This window comes from Oncorhynchus mykiss, chromosome 2, assembly GCF_057628025.1.
Source record: "Oncorhynchus mykiss isolate SJ-2025 chromosome 2, ASM5762802v1, whole genome shotgun sequence".
NCBI classification, from domain to species: Eukaryota; Metazoa; Chordata; class Actinopteri; order Salmoniformes; family Salmonidae; genus Oncorhynchus; species Oncorhynchus mykiss.
In genome coordinates this window covers 77993330-78007647 of record NC_143023.1, presented here as the reverse complement: position 1 = coordinate 78007647, position 14318 = coordinate 77993330, and the positions used below count along the sequence as shown (strand labels likewise).

At 43.0% G+C, this 14318-nt stretch overlaps 1 protein-coding gene across 2 annotated transcripts in view; it reads left to right on the top strand.

The window, feature by feature from the left end:
• The window catches only part of LOC110496836 (proline-rich protein 5-like), a 62868-nt gene extending 48753 nt beyond the window's left edge, over positions 1-14115 (top strand). For both annotated transcript variants that reach the window (XM_090208464.1, XM_090208467.1), the window contains 7 exons: positions 10632-10680; positions 10791-10848; positions 11617-11708; positions 11925-12065; positions 12173-12311; positions 12405-12692; positions 12861-14115. In XM_090208464.1, coding sequence (XP_090064590.1) covers positions 10632-10680; positions 10791-10848; positions 11617-11708; positions 11925-12065; positions 12173-12311; positions 12405-12692; positions 12861-13129 — 1036 coding nt within the window. In that variant the 3' untranslated portion in view covers positions 13130-14115. The remainder of the gene's footprint in view (positions 1-10631; positions 10681-10790; positions 10849-11616; positions 11709-11924; positions 12066-12172; positions 12312-12404; positions 12693-12860) is intronic.
• The last annotated feature ends 203 nt before the right edge of the window (positions 14116-14318 follow it).

The window sequence follows — 14318 nt, the reverse complement described above, 5'->3', positions numbered from 1 at the left end:
CTGAAGAGCTCGGTGGCACCGTCATAGGATGCCGGCTTTCCAACAATTCAGTTCGTCAAATTTCTGCCCCGGTCAACTGTAAATGCTGTTATTGTGAAGTGTAAACGCCTAGGAACAACAACGGCTCAGCCGCGAAGTGGAGGGCCACACAAACTCACAGAACGGGATCGCAGAGTGCTGAAGCGAGTTGCACGTACAAATCGTCTGTCCTCGGTTTCAACACACACTACCGAGTTCCAAACTGCCTCTGGAAGCAAAGTCAGCACAATACCTGTTCTTCAGAGCTTCATGAAATGGGTTTCAATGGCCGAGCAGCTGCACACAAGCCTAAGATCACCATGCGCAATGCCAAGCATCGGCTGGAGTGGTGTAAACGCGTTCTCTGGAGTGATGAATCAATGCATAGTTCCAACTGTAAAGTTTGGTGGAGGAGGAATAATGGTCTGTGGCTTTATTTCATGGTTCAGGCTAGGCCCCCATAGTTCCATTGAAGGGGCATCTTAATGCTACAGCATACAAAGACATTCTAGACGATTCTGTGCTTCCAACTTTGTGTCAACAGTTTGGGGAAGGACCTTTCCTGTTTCAGCACAGCAATGCCTCTGTGCACGAAGCGAGGTCCATACAGAAATGGTTTGTCAAGATCGGTGTGGAAGAACTTGACTGGCCTGCACAGAACCCTGACCTCAACCCCATCAAACACCTTTGGGATGAATTGGATCTCCGACTGCGAGCCAGGCCTAATCGTCCAACACCAGTGCCTGACCTAATGCTCACTAATGCTCTTGTGGCTGAATGGAAGGAAGTCCCTGCAGCAATGTTCCAACATGTAGCGGAAAGCCTACCCTGAAGAGTGGAGGCTGTTAAAGCAGCAAAGGGGGGGACAACTCCATATTAATGCCCATGATTTTGGAATGCTGCCCACTCAGTCAACCTACCAGGTAGTTCCAAACAGCACAGGAATTAAATCATCAAAATGTATTCACATCTTTACCAGTGCTGCAGAAATTTGCTTTAAAGCAGTATCCAAGTCCATTGGATGTAGTGATCACAATGTAGTAGCCATATCTAGGAAAACCAAATGTCCAGAGGCTGGGCCTAATATAGTGTGCAAGAGGTCATACAATAAGTTTTGTAGTGATTCCTATGTTGTTGATTTAAAGAATATTTGTTGGTCCGTGGCATGTAATGAGGAGCAAACAGGCGCTGCACTTGACATAATTATGAAATAGCTTATTCCAGTTACTAATAAGCATGCGCCCATTAAGGAAATTACTGTAAAAACTGTTAAATCCCTGTGTATTGATGAGGAATTGAAAAATTGTGTGGTTGAGTGGGATGAGGCAAAAGGAATGTCAAATAAGTCTGGCTGCACAATCGATAGGTAAACGTATAGCAAATTGAAAAATCATGTAACTAAACTGTATAAAAATAAACTACATTATGAAAGAAAGATAAATTAGATAAAGAATGATAGTAAATTGCTTTGGAGCACCTTAACTGAAATGTTTGGGAAAAAAGCAAACTCAGCTCCATCATTCATTGAATCACTAAACCGACTAATATTGCCAACTACTTCAATGATCTTTTCATTGGCAAGATTAGCAAATTTACACATGACAAGCCAGCAACAAACGCTGACACTACACATCCAAGTATATCTGACCAAATTAGGAAAGACAAGCATTGTACTTTTTTATTCCGTAAAGTGAGTGGGGAAGAGGTGACATTTTTTGTTGTTGTCTATCAACAATGACAAGCCACCCGGGTCTGACAATTTGGATGGAAAATTCTTGAGGATAATAGCGGACGATATTTCCATTCCTATTTGCCATATTTTCTATTTAAGCCTACTATAAAGTGTTTACCCTCAGGCCTGGAGGGAAGTAAAAGTAATTCCCCTAAGAATAGTAAAGCCCCCTTTACTGACTCAAATAGCCAACCAATCAACCTGTTACTAAGCCTTAGTAAACTTTTGGGAAAAAATGTGTTTGACCATATATAACGCTATTTTATAGTAAACAAATTGACAACAGACATTCAGCACACTTACAGGGAAGGACATTCAACAAGCACAGTACTCATACAAATGACTGATGATTGGCTGAGATAAATTGATGATCAAACGTTTGAGAGCTTGTTTGTTTGACTTCAGTGCGGCTTTTGACATTATCGATCATAGTCTGCTGGGAAAACATATATGTTATGGCTTTACACCCTCTGCTGTGTTGTGAATGATGAGTTGCCTGTCTAACAGAACACAGAGAGTGTTCTTTAAAGGAAGCCTCTCCAATATAATCCAGGTAGAATCAGGAATTCCCCAGGGCAGCTGTCTAAGCCCCCTACTTTTTTCAGTAAAGCCAGTGTGTCTATGTATGTGGATGACTCAACACTATACACGTCAGCTACTACAGCGACATAAATGACTGCAGTTTGTTTCAGAGTGGATGGCAAGGAATAAGTTAGTCCTAAATATTTATACAACTAAAAGCATTGTATTTGGGACAAATCATTCACTAAACCCTAAACCTCAACTAAATTGTGTGATAAATAATGTGGAAACTGAGCAAGTTGAGGTGACTAAACTGCTTGGAGTGACCCTGGATTGTAAACTGTCATGGTCAAAACATATTTACATTTTTTGATTTAACCTTTATTTAACTAGGCAAGTCAGTTAAGAACAAATTCTTATTTACAATGATGGCCTACCAAAATGCAAATGGCCTCCTGCGGGGACGGGGGCCTTGGATTAAAAAAATAAATACAATGTAAATATAGGACAAAACACACATCACAACAAGAGAGACACAACACTACATAAAGAGAGACCTAAGACAAAAACATAACAAGGCATCAAAACATGACAACACAGCATGGTAGCAACACAACATGTTAGCAGCACAAAAACATGGTACAAACATTATTGGGCAAAGTCAACAGCACAAAGGTCAAGAAGGTAGAGACAACAATACATCATACAAAACAGCCACAAGTGTCAGTAAGAGTGTCCATGATTGAGTCTTTGAATGAAGAGATTGAGATAAAACTGTCCAGTTTGAGTGTTTGTTGCAGCTCATTCCAGTCGCTAGCTGCAACTTTGGGGACCATTAACAGATTGTGACTGGCAGAACGGGTGTTTCATGTGGAGGATGAGGGCTGCAGTAGATATCTCGGATAGGGGGGAGTGAGGCCTAAGAGGGTTTTTATAAATAAGCATCAACCAGTGGGTCTTGCGACGGGTATCCAGAGATGACCAGTTTATAGAAGAGTATAGAGTGCAGTGATGTGTCCTATAAGGAGCATTGGTGGAAAATTTGATGGCCGAATGTTAAAGAACATCTAGCCGCTCGAGAGCACCCTTACCTGCCGATCTATAAATTATGTCTCCGTAATCTATCATGGGTAGGATGGTCATCTGAATCAGTGTTAGTTTGGCAGCTGGGGTGAAAGAGGAGCAATTACAATAGAGGAAACCCAGTCTATATTTGACTTTAGCCTGCAGCTTTGCTATGTGCTGAGAGAAGGACAGTGCACCGTCTAGCCATACTCCCAAGTACTTGTATCAAGCTCTAAACCCTCAGAGGTAGTAATCACACCTGTGGGAAGATGGGCATTCTTCTTACCAAACCACATTACCTTTGTATTGGAGGTGTTCAGAACAAGGTTATCTTGTTATGGCTTGGGGGCAGTATTTCGACATCTGGATGAGAAGCGTGCCCAAAGTAAACTGGATAGAAAACACTCTAAAGTTTCCAAAACTGTTAAAATAATGTCTGTGAGTATAACAGAACTGATATGGCGGGCGAAAACCTGAGGAAAATCCATCCAGGAAGTGGATTTTTTAAATGTTTGTAGTTTTCAATTGAATGCCTATAGCGTATCTAAATGGTTAGGACCCATATTGCAGTTCCTATGGCTTCCACTAGATGTCAACAGTCTTCAGACATTGTTTCAGGCTTGTTTTCTTAAAAATTAGGAAGAATGAGACCATTTTGTAAGTGGCATGCAGAATGAAGCAGAGCTCGTTTGCACGCATGACCGATAGAACGATGACCCCATCGTTCTTTTTCCTTTCTACTGAATACGCTATTGCCCGGTTGAAATATTACCGATTATTTAGACAATAGACAACCTGAGAATTAATTCTAAACATCGTTTCACATGTTTGGTTCCGTATTTCACTGAAAGAATAAACATTTTCTTTTCGAAATGATAGTTTCCGTATTTGACCATATTAATGACATAAGGCTCGTATTTCTGTTGTGTTATTATGTTATAATTAAGTCTATGATTTGATTTTTGATAGAGCAGTCTGACTGAGCGGTGGTAGGCAGCAGCAGGCTCGTAAGCATTCATTCAAACAGCCCTTTTGTGCGTTTGCCAGCAGCTCTTCCCTGTGCTTCAAGCATAGAGCTTTTTATGACTGCAAGCCTATCAACTCCCGAGATTAGGCTGGTGTAACCGATGTGAAATGGGCTGCGCACTAATAGTGTTTCAATCAGTGACGTCACTCGCTCTGAGACCTTGAAGTAGTTGTTCCCCTTGCTCTGCAAGGGCCGCGGCTTTTGTGGAGCGATGGGTAACGATGCTTCAAGGGTGGCTGTTGTCGATGTGTTCCTGGTTCAAGCCCAGGTAGGGGCGAGGAGAGGGACGGAAGCTATACTGTTACACTGGCAATACTAAAGTGCCTATAAGAACATCCAATAGTCAAAGGTATATGAAATACAAATGGTATAGAGAGAAATAGTCCTATAATAACTACAACCTAAAACTTCTTACCTGGGAATATTGAAGACTCATGTTAAAAGAAACTACCAGCTTTCATATGTTCTCATGTTCTGAGCAAGGAACTTAAACATTAGCTTTTTTACATGGCACGTATTGCACTTTTACTTTCTTCTCCAACATTTTGTTTTTGCATTATTTAAACCAAATTGAACATGTTTCATTATTTTTTTGAGGCTAAATTGATTTTATTGATGTATTATATTAAGTTAAAAATAAAAGTGTTAATTCAGTATTGTTGTAATTGTCATTATTACAAATAAATAAATAAAATGTAAAAAATCATACGATTAATCGGGTATCGGCTTTTTCTGGTCCTCCAATAATAGGTATCAATATCGGTGTTGAAGAATCATAATTGGTCAACCTCTAGTGTGGACTGAGAAGGGCAGGAAAGACAAAAGGGTCACTACGCAGTTGATAATTATATTAATTGAAATGCTAATCCTTTGCACATGAACGCCCCCTTATTCTGGAATAATTGCAATCAATATATATTTACCCCAAGTGTGTCATCGTGATCTCTGTTGGAATCGTCAGTCCTGTTGGAAAGTTCATCCAAGCATCTCTCTGCTTCCCTGAAGTCTTTAGTTGTTAGGATGGATACTTCAGAGTACCATTCAGAAATGTTCTTATAGAATAGATGTTTCGGCTGTTGTCGGTCTTCGCATCCCAGGTTCACATAATTTCTAGCTGCAGACTAGTAATTAGTATCTAAAATTTGCTCTTATTCTGTCGGGATCGATAGTCTCAGAGTTTAATCATTTCCACCCATGTAGCCAATGCTCTACGTGGTATGGTTAGGAATTCAACAACCATTACAACATTAGCTTAGACTGAGGTTTTTGCGTTCTCTACTCAAACCTTTGCCCCCTCAGCTGACCGAGGTATGCATGGTCTGAAGAGGATTTCTTCAGGTGTTTTTTAAAATTCGTAACAGTAGAAAAGGGCTGTCCCATGAGCCAGATCATGTCTGTGCTCATGGGAGCGGGCCAATGACTTAGTTAAACTTTAAAGGGAATACAATTCTCTCACGTTAACGGTTTAAACCTAGCATTACAGAATTTCACAACTAGTTTCATCTTTACTCATTCATTTTGTAAAATAATTAGACGCAAACCTCATAACGGAGGCTTCTGTATAAACAGAGTTATGGTAATGTGGCTGTATTGTCTTTCATGAGGTCATTAACATGAAACAAAACGGACCGAGTCGTAGCTGACTTCTCCACCGACCGCTTACACATTCTCCAAAACATGGATATTGTTCAGTTCTCAAGTTCTGTGATGTAGAAGAAGTTCCTTTGTTCTACTGAGAAACTCTCTCTCTATGTGTCTCTTTCTGCATGGCCAGGGGGAGAGAGTCTCCTCCAGGAATTTACGACCGGAGATAACAGAACCTGCGTGTAGGAGAGGAGAGAGGGGGAAGGCACTCGCTATACCCAAAGAGGGCCACGTCATGACACCTGCCTTTCTAAAATCTTCAAAAGCCAAGTTAATAAGCAGATCACCGACCATTTCGAATCCCACCGTACCTTCTCCACTATGCAAGAGGTCCTGCTGTTCCGGACCTCTGGCAGTCTCTATGGGGGTGCCACAGGGCTCAATTCTCGGGCCGACTCTTTTCTCTGTATATATCAATGATGTCGCTCTTGCTGCTGGTGATTCTCTGATCCACCTCTACGCAGACAACACCATTCTGTATATATCTGGCCCTTCTTTGGACACTGTGTTAACAAACCTCCAAACGAGCTTCAACGCCATACAACACTCCTTCCGTGGCCTCCCAACTGCTTTTAAATGCTAGTAAAACTAAGTGCATGCTCTTCAACGGATTGCTGCCCGCACCCACTACTCTGGACGGTTCTTACTTAGAATATGTGGACAACTACAAATACCTAGGTGTCTGGTTAGACTGTAAATTCTCCTTCCAGACTCACGTTAAGCATCTCCAAATCAAAATTAAATCTAGAATCGGCTTCCTATTTCTCAACAAAGCCTCCACTCATGCCGCCAAACATACCCTCGTAAAACTGACTATCCTACTGATCCTTGACTTCGGTGATGTCATTTACAAAATAGCCCCCAACACTACTCAGCAAGCCAGATATAGTCTATCACAGTAAGTCTATTTTATCACCAAAGCCCCATATACTACCCACCACTGCGACCTCTATGCTCTCGTTGGCTGGGCCTCACTACATATCCGTTGCCAAACCCACTGGCTCCAGGTCATCTAAGTCTTTGCTAGGTAAAGCCCCACCTTATCTCAGCTCACTGGTCACCATAGCAACACCCACCTGTAGCATGCGCTCCAGAAGGTATATTGCACTGGTCATCTCCAAAGCCAACACTTCCTTTGGACAACTTTCCTTCCAGTTCTCTGCTGCCAATGAGTGTCTTTTATCCCTCTCTCTAAATTTAAGCATAAGCTGTCAGAGCAGCTTACCAATCACTGTACCTGTACACAGCCAATCTCTAAATAGCACACCCAACTACCTCATCCCCATATTATTACTTACCCCTTGCTCTTTTGCATCCCAGTATCTCTACTTGCACATCATCATCTGCACATACAGTGGGGAGAACAAGTATTTGATATACTGCCAATGTTGCAGGTTTTCCTACTTACAAAGCATGTAGAGGTCTGTAATTTTTATCATAGGTACACTTTAACTGTGAGAGATGGAATCTAAAACAAAAATCCAGAAAATCACATAGTATGATTTTTAAGTAATTCATTTGCATTTTATTGCATGACATAAGTATTTGATACATCAGAAAAGCAGAACTTAATATTTGGTACAGAAACCTTTGTTTGCAATTACAGAGATCATACGTTTCCTGTAGTTCTTGACCAGGTTTACACACACTGCAGCAGGGATTTTGGCCCACTCCTCCATACAGACCTTCTCCAGATCCTTCAGGTTTCGGGGCTGTCGCTGCGCAATACGGACTTTCAGCTCCCTCCAAAGATTTTCTATTGGGTTCAGGTCTGGAGACTGGCTAGGCCACTCCAGGACCTTGAGATGCTTCTTACTGAGCCACTCCTTAGTTGCCCTGGCTGTGTGTTTCGGGTCGTTGTCATGCTGGAAGACCCAGCCACGACCCATCTTCAATGCTCTTACTGAGGGATGGAGGTTGTTGGCCAAGATCTCGTGATACATGGCCCCATCCATCCTCCCCTCAATACGGTGCAGTCGTCCTGTCCCCTTTGCAGAAAAGCATCCCGAAAGAATGATGTTTCCACCTCCATGCTTCACGGTTGGGATGGTGTTCTTGGGGTTGTACTCATCCTTCTTCTTCCTCCAAACACGGCGAGTGGAGTTTAGACCAAAAAGCTCTATTTTTGTCTCATCAGACCACATGACCGTCTCCCATTCCTCCTCTGGATCATCCAGATAGTCATTGGCAAACTTCAGACGGGCCTGGACAAGCGCTGGCTTGAGCAGGAGCACCTTGCGTGCGCTGCAGGATTTTAATCCATGACGGCGTAGTGTGCTACTAATAGTTTTCTTTGAGACTGTGGTCCCAGCTCTCTTCAGGTCTTTGACCAGGTCCTGCCGTGTAGTTCTGGGCTGATCCCTCACCTTCCTCATGATCATTGATGCCCCACGAGGTGAGATCTTGCATGGAGCCCCAGACCGAGGATGATTGACCGTCATCTTGAACTTCTTCCATTTTCTAATAATTGCGCCAACAGTTGTTGCCTTCTCATCAAGCTGCTTGCCTATTGTCCTGTAGCCCATCCCAGCCTTGTGCAGGTCTATAATTTTATCCCTGATGTCCTTACACAGCTCCCTGGTCTTGGCCATTGTGGAGAGGTTGGAGTCTGTTTGATTGAGTGTGTGGACAGGTCTTTTATACAGGTAACGAGTTCAAACAGGTGCAGTTAATACAGCTAATGAGTGAAGAACAGGAGGGCTTCTTAAAGAAAAACGAACAGGTCTGTGAGAACCGGAATTCTTACTGGTTGGTAGGTGATCAAATACTTATGTCATGCAATAAAATGCAAATTGATTACTTAAAAATCATACATTGTGATTTTCTGGATTTTAGATTCCGTCTCTCACAGTTGAAGTGTACCTATAATAAAAATTACAGACCTCTACATGCTTTGTAAATAGGAAAACCTGCAAAATCGGCAGTGTATCAAATACTTGTTCTCCCCACTGTATATCATTCCAGTATTAATGCTAAGTTGTAATTATTTTCGCCTCTATGGCCTATTTATTGTCTACCTCCCTACTGTCCTACATTTGCACACACTGTCCAACGATTTTTTCTATTTGTCTTTTTTTGTGTGTTATTGACTGTATGTTTGTTCATGTGTAACTTTGTGTTGTTTTTGTCGCACTGCTATGCCTTATCTTGGCCAGGTCGCAGTTGTAAATGAGAAATGGCCTACCTGGTTAAATAAAGGTTAAATATAAAAATAAAAATAAAAGGGAGAACTCTACAGTGCTGATTTATGACATCTGAATGTGCATCAGATGGCAACCAGATCATATTGTACAGCAATTTCATCAAGTAACATGAATACAAAGCCGGCGAGAGGTGGTTAGAACAGGATGGGAGGCCAAGAGTCTGTGTAACCAATAGAGAGTCAGAGACCCGACTGTGGGAACAAACATAGTCTGTCCTACGGTTGGGTAAAGAAAGTTTGTAGTCAACAAAGTATGCAGGAGTCATGAGGCAAATAGCAAAATGCACAATAATTAAAAAATATATATAACGACCTGGGGCTAGCCATTGTAAGTTCAGAGTCACTCGCCGCAACAGTGCATGTGTGCAGGAGGCGAATGAAAGCTCGGGAGAGAGGGGTGAGTGTGGTGGAGGTACCTGTACCAGACAGAGGGAGACAGAGACAGGCCAGGGAGAGAGGGGTGAGTGTGGTGGTGGTACCTGTACCAGACAGGGGGATACGGGCCAGGGAGAGAGGGGTGAGTGTGGTGGAGGTACCTGTACCAGACAGAGGGAGACAGAGACTGGCCAGGGAGAGAGGGGTGAGTGTGGTGGAGGTACCTGTACTTGGCTCAGAACAGGGCAGCACGGCTGTCCCTTGGATATACACAGAGCGCTAATATTAATAATATGCATGTCAATCTGTCCTGGCTCAAAGTGGAGGAGAGATTGACTTCATCACTACTTTTATTTATGAGAGGTATTGACATGTTGAATGCACCGAGCTGTCTGTCTAAACTACTGGCACACAGCTCGAACACCCATGCAGACCCCACAAGACATGCCACAAGAGGCACAGAACAGACTATGAACAGACTATGTGAGGCACACAGTACTACATAAGAGTCATGATTACATGGAACTCTATTCCACATCAAGTAACTGACACAATCAGTAAAATTTGATTTTAAAAAAGAGATAAAAATACACCTTATGGAACAGCGGGGATTGTGAAGCCAACATAGGCACATGCATACACACACACGATAACATATGCACTATACACACACACGTACACATAGATTTTGTATTGTAGCTGTGTGGTAGTGGTGGAGTAGGGGCCTGAGGGCACACAGTGTGTTGTGAAATCTGTGAATGTATTGTCAAGTTTTTAAAATTGTATAACTGGCTAAATGTTTCTGGACCGCAGGAAGAGTAGCTGCTGCCTTGGCATAATAAATACAAATACAAGTGAGATGTTCGATGAGCAGGTGTCCATATACTTTTGGTAATGTTGTGTATATATACGTACACAATAATATAGTATCTAATTTCACATAGATGGCTTTGAAGCATTTACCTGTTTTGTGTTATCAGTGTATTGCACAAGACAAATGTAGGCTCTGTTCATGTGTGTTAACACTTTTGACTTTGTTTACTCAGGCACCTATTGAAAACAGAGCTGGGGTCGTTTTTCACAGAATACCTTCAGGTAGGTGATGTTACTGCTAAATGGTGAAATAATATCATGGATAGATTGTTTCTGATTGGGCCATAATATACATTTTTACCAACGCTTGTTTTATGAAACCTCTCACTCAGAACCAGTTGCTGACAAAGGGCATGGTCATTCTCCGGGACAAAATAAGATTCTACGAAGGTATTTGTGGTGTCTTACTTTTCATAGAATTGTAGTAGATGTGTTAACAGTGACAGTAGCGAGAGCCGTCAATGCTCCAAATATAAATAATTGAACTGAAGCTTACATTACCTTTGTCAGGGTTACCTCTGTCAGGGTTACCTTTGTCAGGGTTACCTTTGTCAGGGTTACCTTTGTCAGGGTTACCTCTGTCAGGGTTACCTTTGTCAGGGTTACCTCTGTCAGGGTTACCTTTGTCAGGGTTACCTTTGTCAGGGTTACCTTTGTCAGGGTTACCTTTGTCAGGGTTACCTCTGTCAGGGTTACCTTTGTCAGGGTTACCTTTGTCAGGGTTACCCCTGTCAGGGTTACCTCTGTCAGGGTTACCTCTGTCAGGGTTACCTTTGTCAGGGTTACCTTTGTCAGGGTTACCTTTGTCAGGGTTACCTTTGTCAGGGTTACCCCTGTCAGGGTTACCTTTGTCAGGGTTACCTCTGTCAGGGTTACCTCTGTCAGGGTTACCTCTGTCAGGGTTACCTCTGTCAGGGTTACCTCTGTCAGGGTTACCTCTGTCAGGGTTACCTCTGTCAGGGTTACCTCTGTCAGGGTTACCTTTGTCAGGGTTACCTCTGTCAGGGTTACCTCTGTCAGGGTTACCTCTGTCAGGGTCTGTGATGTTCTGTGCTTAACGCACCAAAGTCAACTGAGACCATAGGTCCCAAACTGCTGTGCTTTGTGAGATTATTTTAGTACTAACAGCAGTTGGTTTGCTCCTCCTTTGGTGTTCAGGTCAGAAGTTACTGGACTCTCTGGCAGAGACATGGGACTTTTTCTTCTGTGATGTTCTCAACATGCTACAGGCCATATTTCACCCAGTACAGGTATCACTCTCCTTCATCATCTCTCTCTGTCCTGACTCTTCTCGAACCTGTTCTCTCTCTCTCTCTCTCGCTCTCTGATTCTCTCTCAGCAGACAATAAAGAAGAACATTCTCTAAGGGAATTAAAGCTGCGTTTTCATAACCCTACATCCCCCTCGCCTCACCCTTCGCATTCCTCTTTCTACCTCTCCCCTTCTTCTCTCCTTTCTTTCTGCAGGGTAAGGAGCCCAGTGTGAGACAGCTGGCTCTGCTCCATTTCAGGAACACCATAGTTCTGAGTGTGAAGCTGGAGGATGCTCTGTCTCGGCCTCGCGCCCGCATTCCCCCCTCTGTCACGCAAATGCTGCTTATGCTGCAGGTATGTACAGAACACCTCTCTCTCTGTCTTTCTCTCTCCTTTTCTCTGTCTCTTTATGTCCCTCACTCACACACACGCTCTGACCTGTCTTCTCTCTCTCTCTGTAGGGTGTCCATGAGTCGCGGGGTGTGAGTGAGGACTACCTGCGTCTGGAGTCTCTGGTCCAGAGGGTGGTCTCTCCTTACCTGGGCACCCACGGCCTCTACTCTGGAGACGGCAGCGTGGCACATTGCTCCTGTGTGCTTGGTAAGATACATATACTGCCCTGTTCACTGTTCTTCCACTACGTTTTCCCTCTCCTTTACTCTCCTTCTCTTACACACTCTGTCCCTTCCACAGAGAATCGTTTCCAGTGGTGCTGGCCTAAGCAGCCTGTAGACCAGCCATCTAAGAACCCTGTGGTTCGTTCTAAGAGTTACAACATCCCTCTCCTCCTGACGCCCGTGGCAGAGTACGACCCTGATGCCAGCTCGGTGGGCAGCGGGGGCATTCGACGCCACTCTGCCTGTGAGATAATCTCCTGCCTAGAGGAACAAGGCCTGGCCTACACCGACATTGCCTCTGGAATTGACCCATCCACTTCCAGCGCCTCTGCTAACAGGCTCTGTGTGGTTCCACAGTCCACAGGTAGGGCCTCAGTCCTCCTCACTAGGTCCTTACTAGGTTAGGCTATGCATACACTACAAACTGTAAACTTCCAGAGGCGCAGGGTGGAAAAGTTGCCATAATAGGAAAAATAAGAAAAATACTCTTGCCAGACTGATTGATCCTAACTGACAACCTTCCCTCTGGCAGGAACTATGGAGTCTCCTCTCCTCTCCCCCTTAATCCCCCCTCTCCACTCCCCAGGACCCCTCTACAGGACGGAGGTAACAATGACCCTCACAGACATGGTCAATGGTGCCCCCTCCTCTCCCCCCAGTGGATCTTCCAGCCCAGAGACCATCATTGGACAGGTGCTGGAGTCCCTGGACACAGATTTAGATGGGATATTCATAGAATTCCCACCCTGCTGCTCGGAGTCAGTGGGATATGGTCGGGAGAGCAGGCAGAGCACTGCGTAGAGAGGGAATCATGGGTAGAAGGTGCGCCTTAGGCACACGAGTAGGATCAGCTTGTCCTCCCCAAATATCTTAGCTTAGACATTGGAGGGAAGTCTTTAGGCTAGAGGCAACCTCATCCTTATAAGGATTTTGTGGCTAAGTGCACTCCATACTCCTCTCCACAAGATACCTATTTTTAGTCAGCATTTCCTTGGAGAAGAAAAAACAAACTTTTCTAAGCATTTGATTCGATCTGATAATGTCTGCATTTTTTGGGATGTGTTTTGTGTGTTTTGAAACTTAACTCTCACCACTATGATGCCATAACCTGTGGGCATTTGGATGTTGGCCCTTTGATTGTGTCTGGGTTTTCTACAAAGCTTGGGAGAACTGCAGTTACCCGAAAGTCTTTTGGAGTAAATAGAGTATGTGAATATGATTTGGTCACATCTTGCTCCTCATTCTAAGAACCTGCGTAGTCCAGTATGTATTAACCTGGCTTGTCCCATCTGTATGTTCCCTCTCCCCTCTGTGTTTTTTCACTGTCATGCCAAACATGTATGGAGTGAAAATGATAGTCAGAGGAGATGGCTAAAATACATCTGGGACCGGTCTATCATCCTCTTTTCAAAGGTCATTAAGCAGTCATGTTATGATTTACTTAATAATTACATTTCATCGTTTGTTTACTGTTTACATAGGAAGAGAAAATAAGGGTTTAATGATATTGAATGTTGTATCATTCACTGTGTTGTGCGGCACTTCAACTGTAAATACATTTTTGTTTTTTAGGACAGCTAGATATTGTGAAGTAAGCTTTTTAACTTAACTTGTGACTTCAATAAGGCCTTTTTAACTGAAGCTATTTTTATGATGTTTTACCTCAACCGTTTTTGTATACTTTGCTTTTTTTATTTTTTATCTGTAATTAGAAGTTTTTATCCGTGATTGTAAATTATCATTAATTTGTGATATCAGATTTTAATAAAAATTTCAGTGGCTAAGTACAGATTTTCATTGCCTTCTTAAATAAAATGTGTTTTTAGTCCATTGGCTTAATTTAATCTGAGAGGAAGAGGCAAAGCGAGAGGTTCCACAGGGCAAAAAAATATATATCTGTCCATGAAAATAAACCCACGAAGTAAGGAATTTTTGTATGGTGGTCAAAGACTGTCAAAAACAAATGTAATTGCTAATTTGCTAGGTGAGG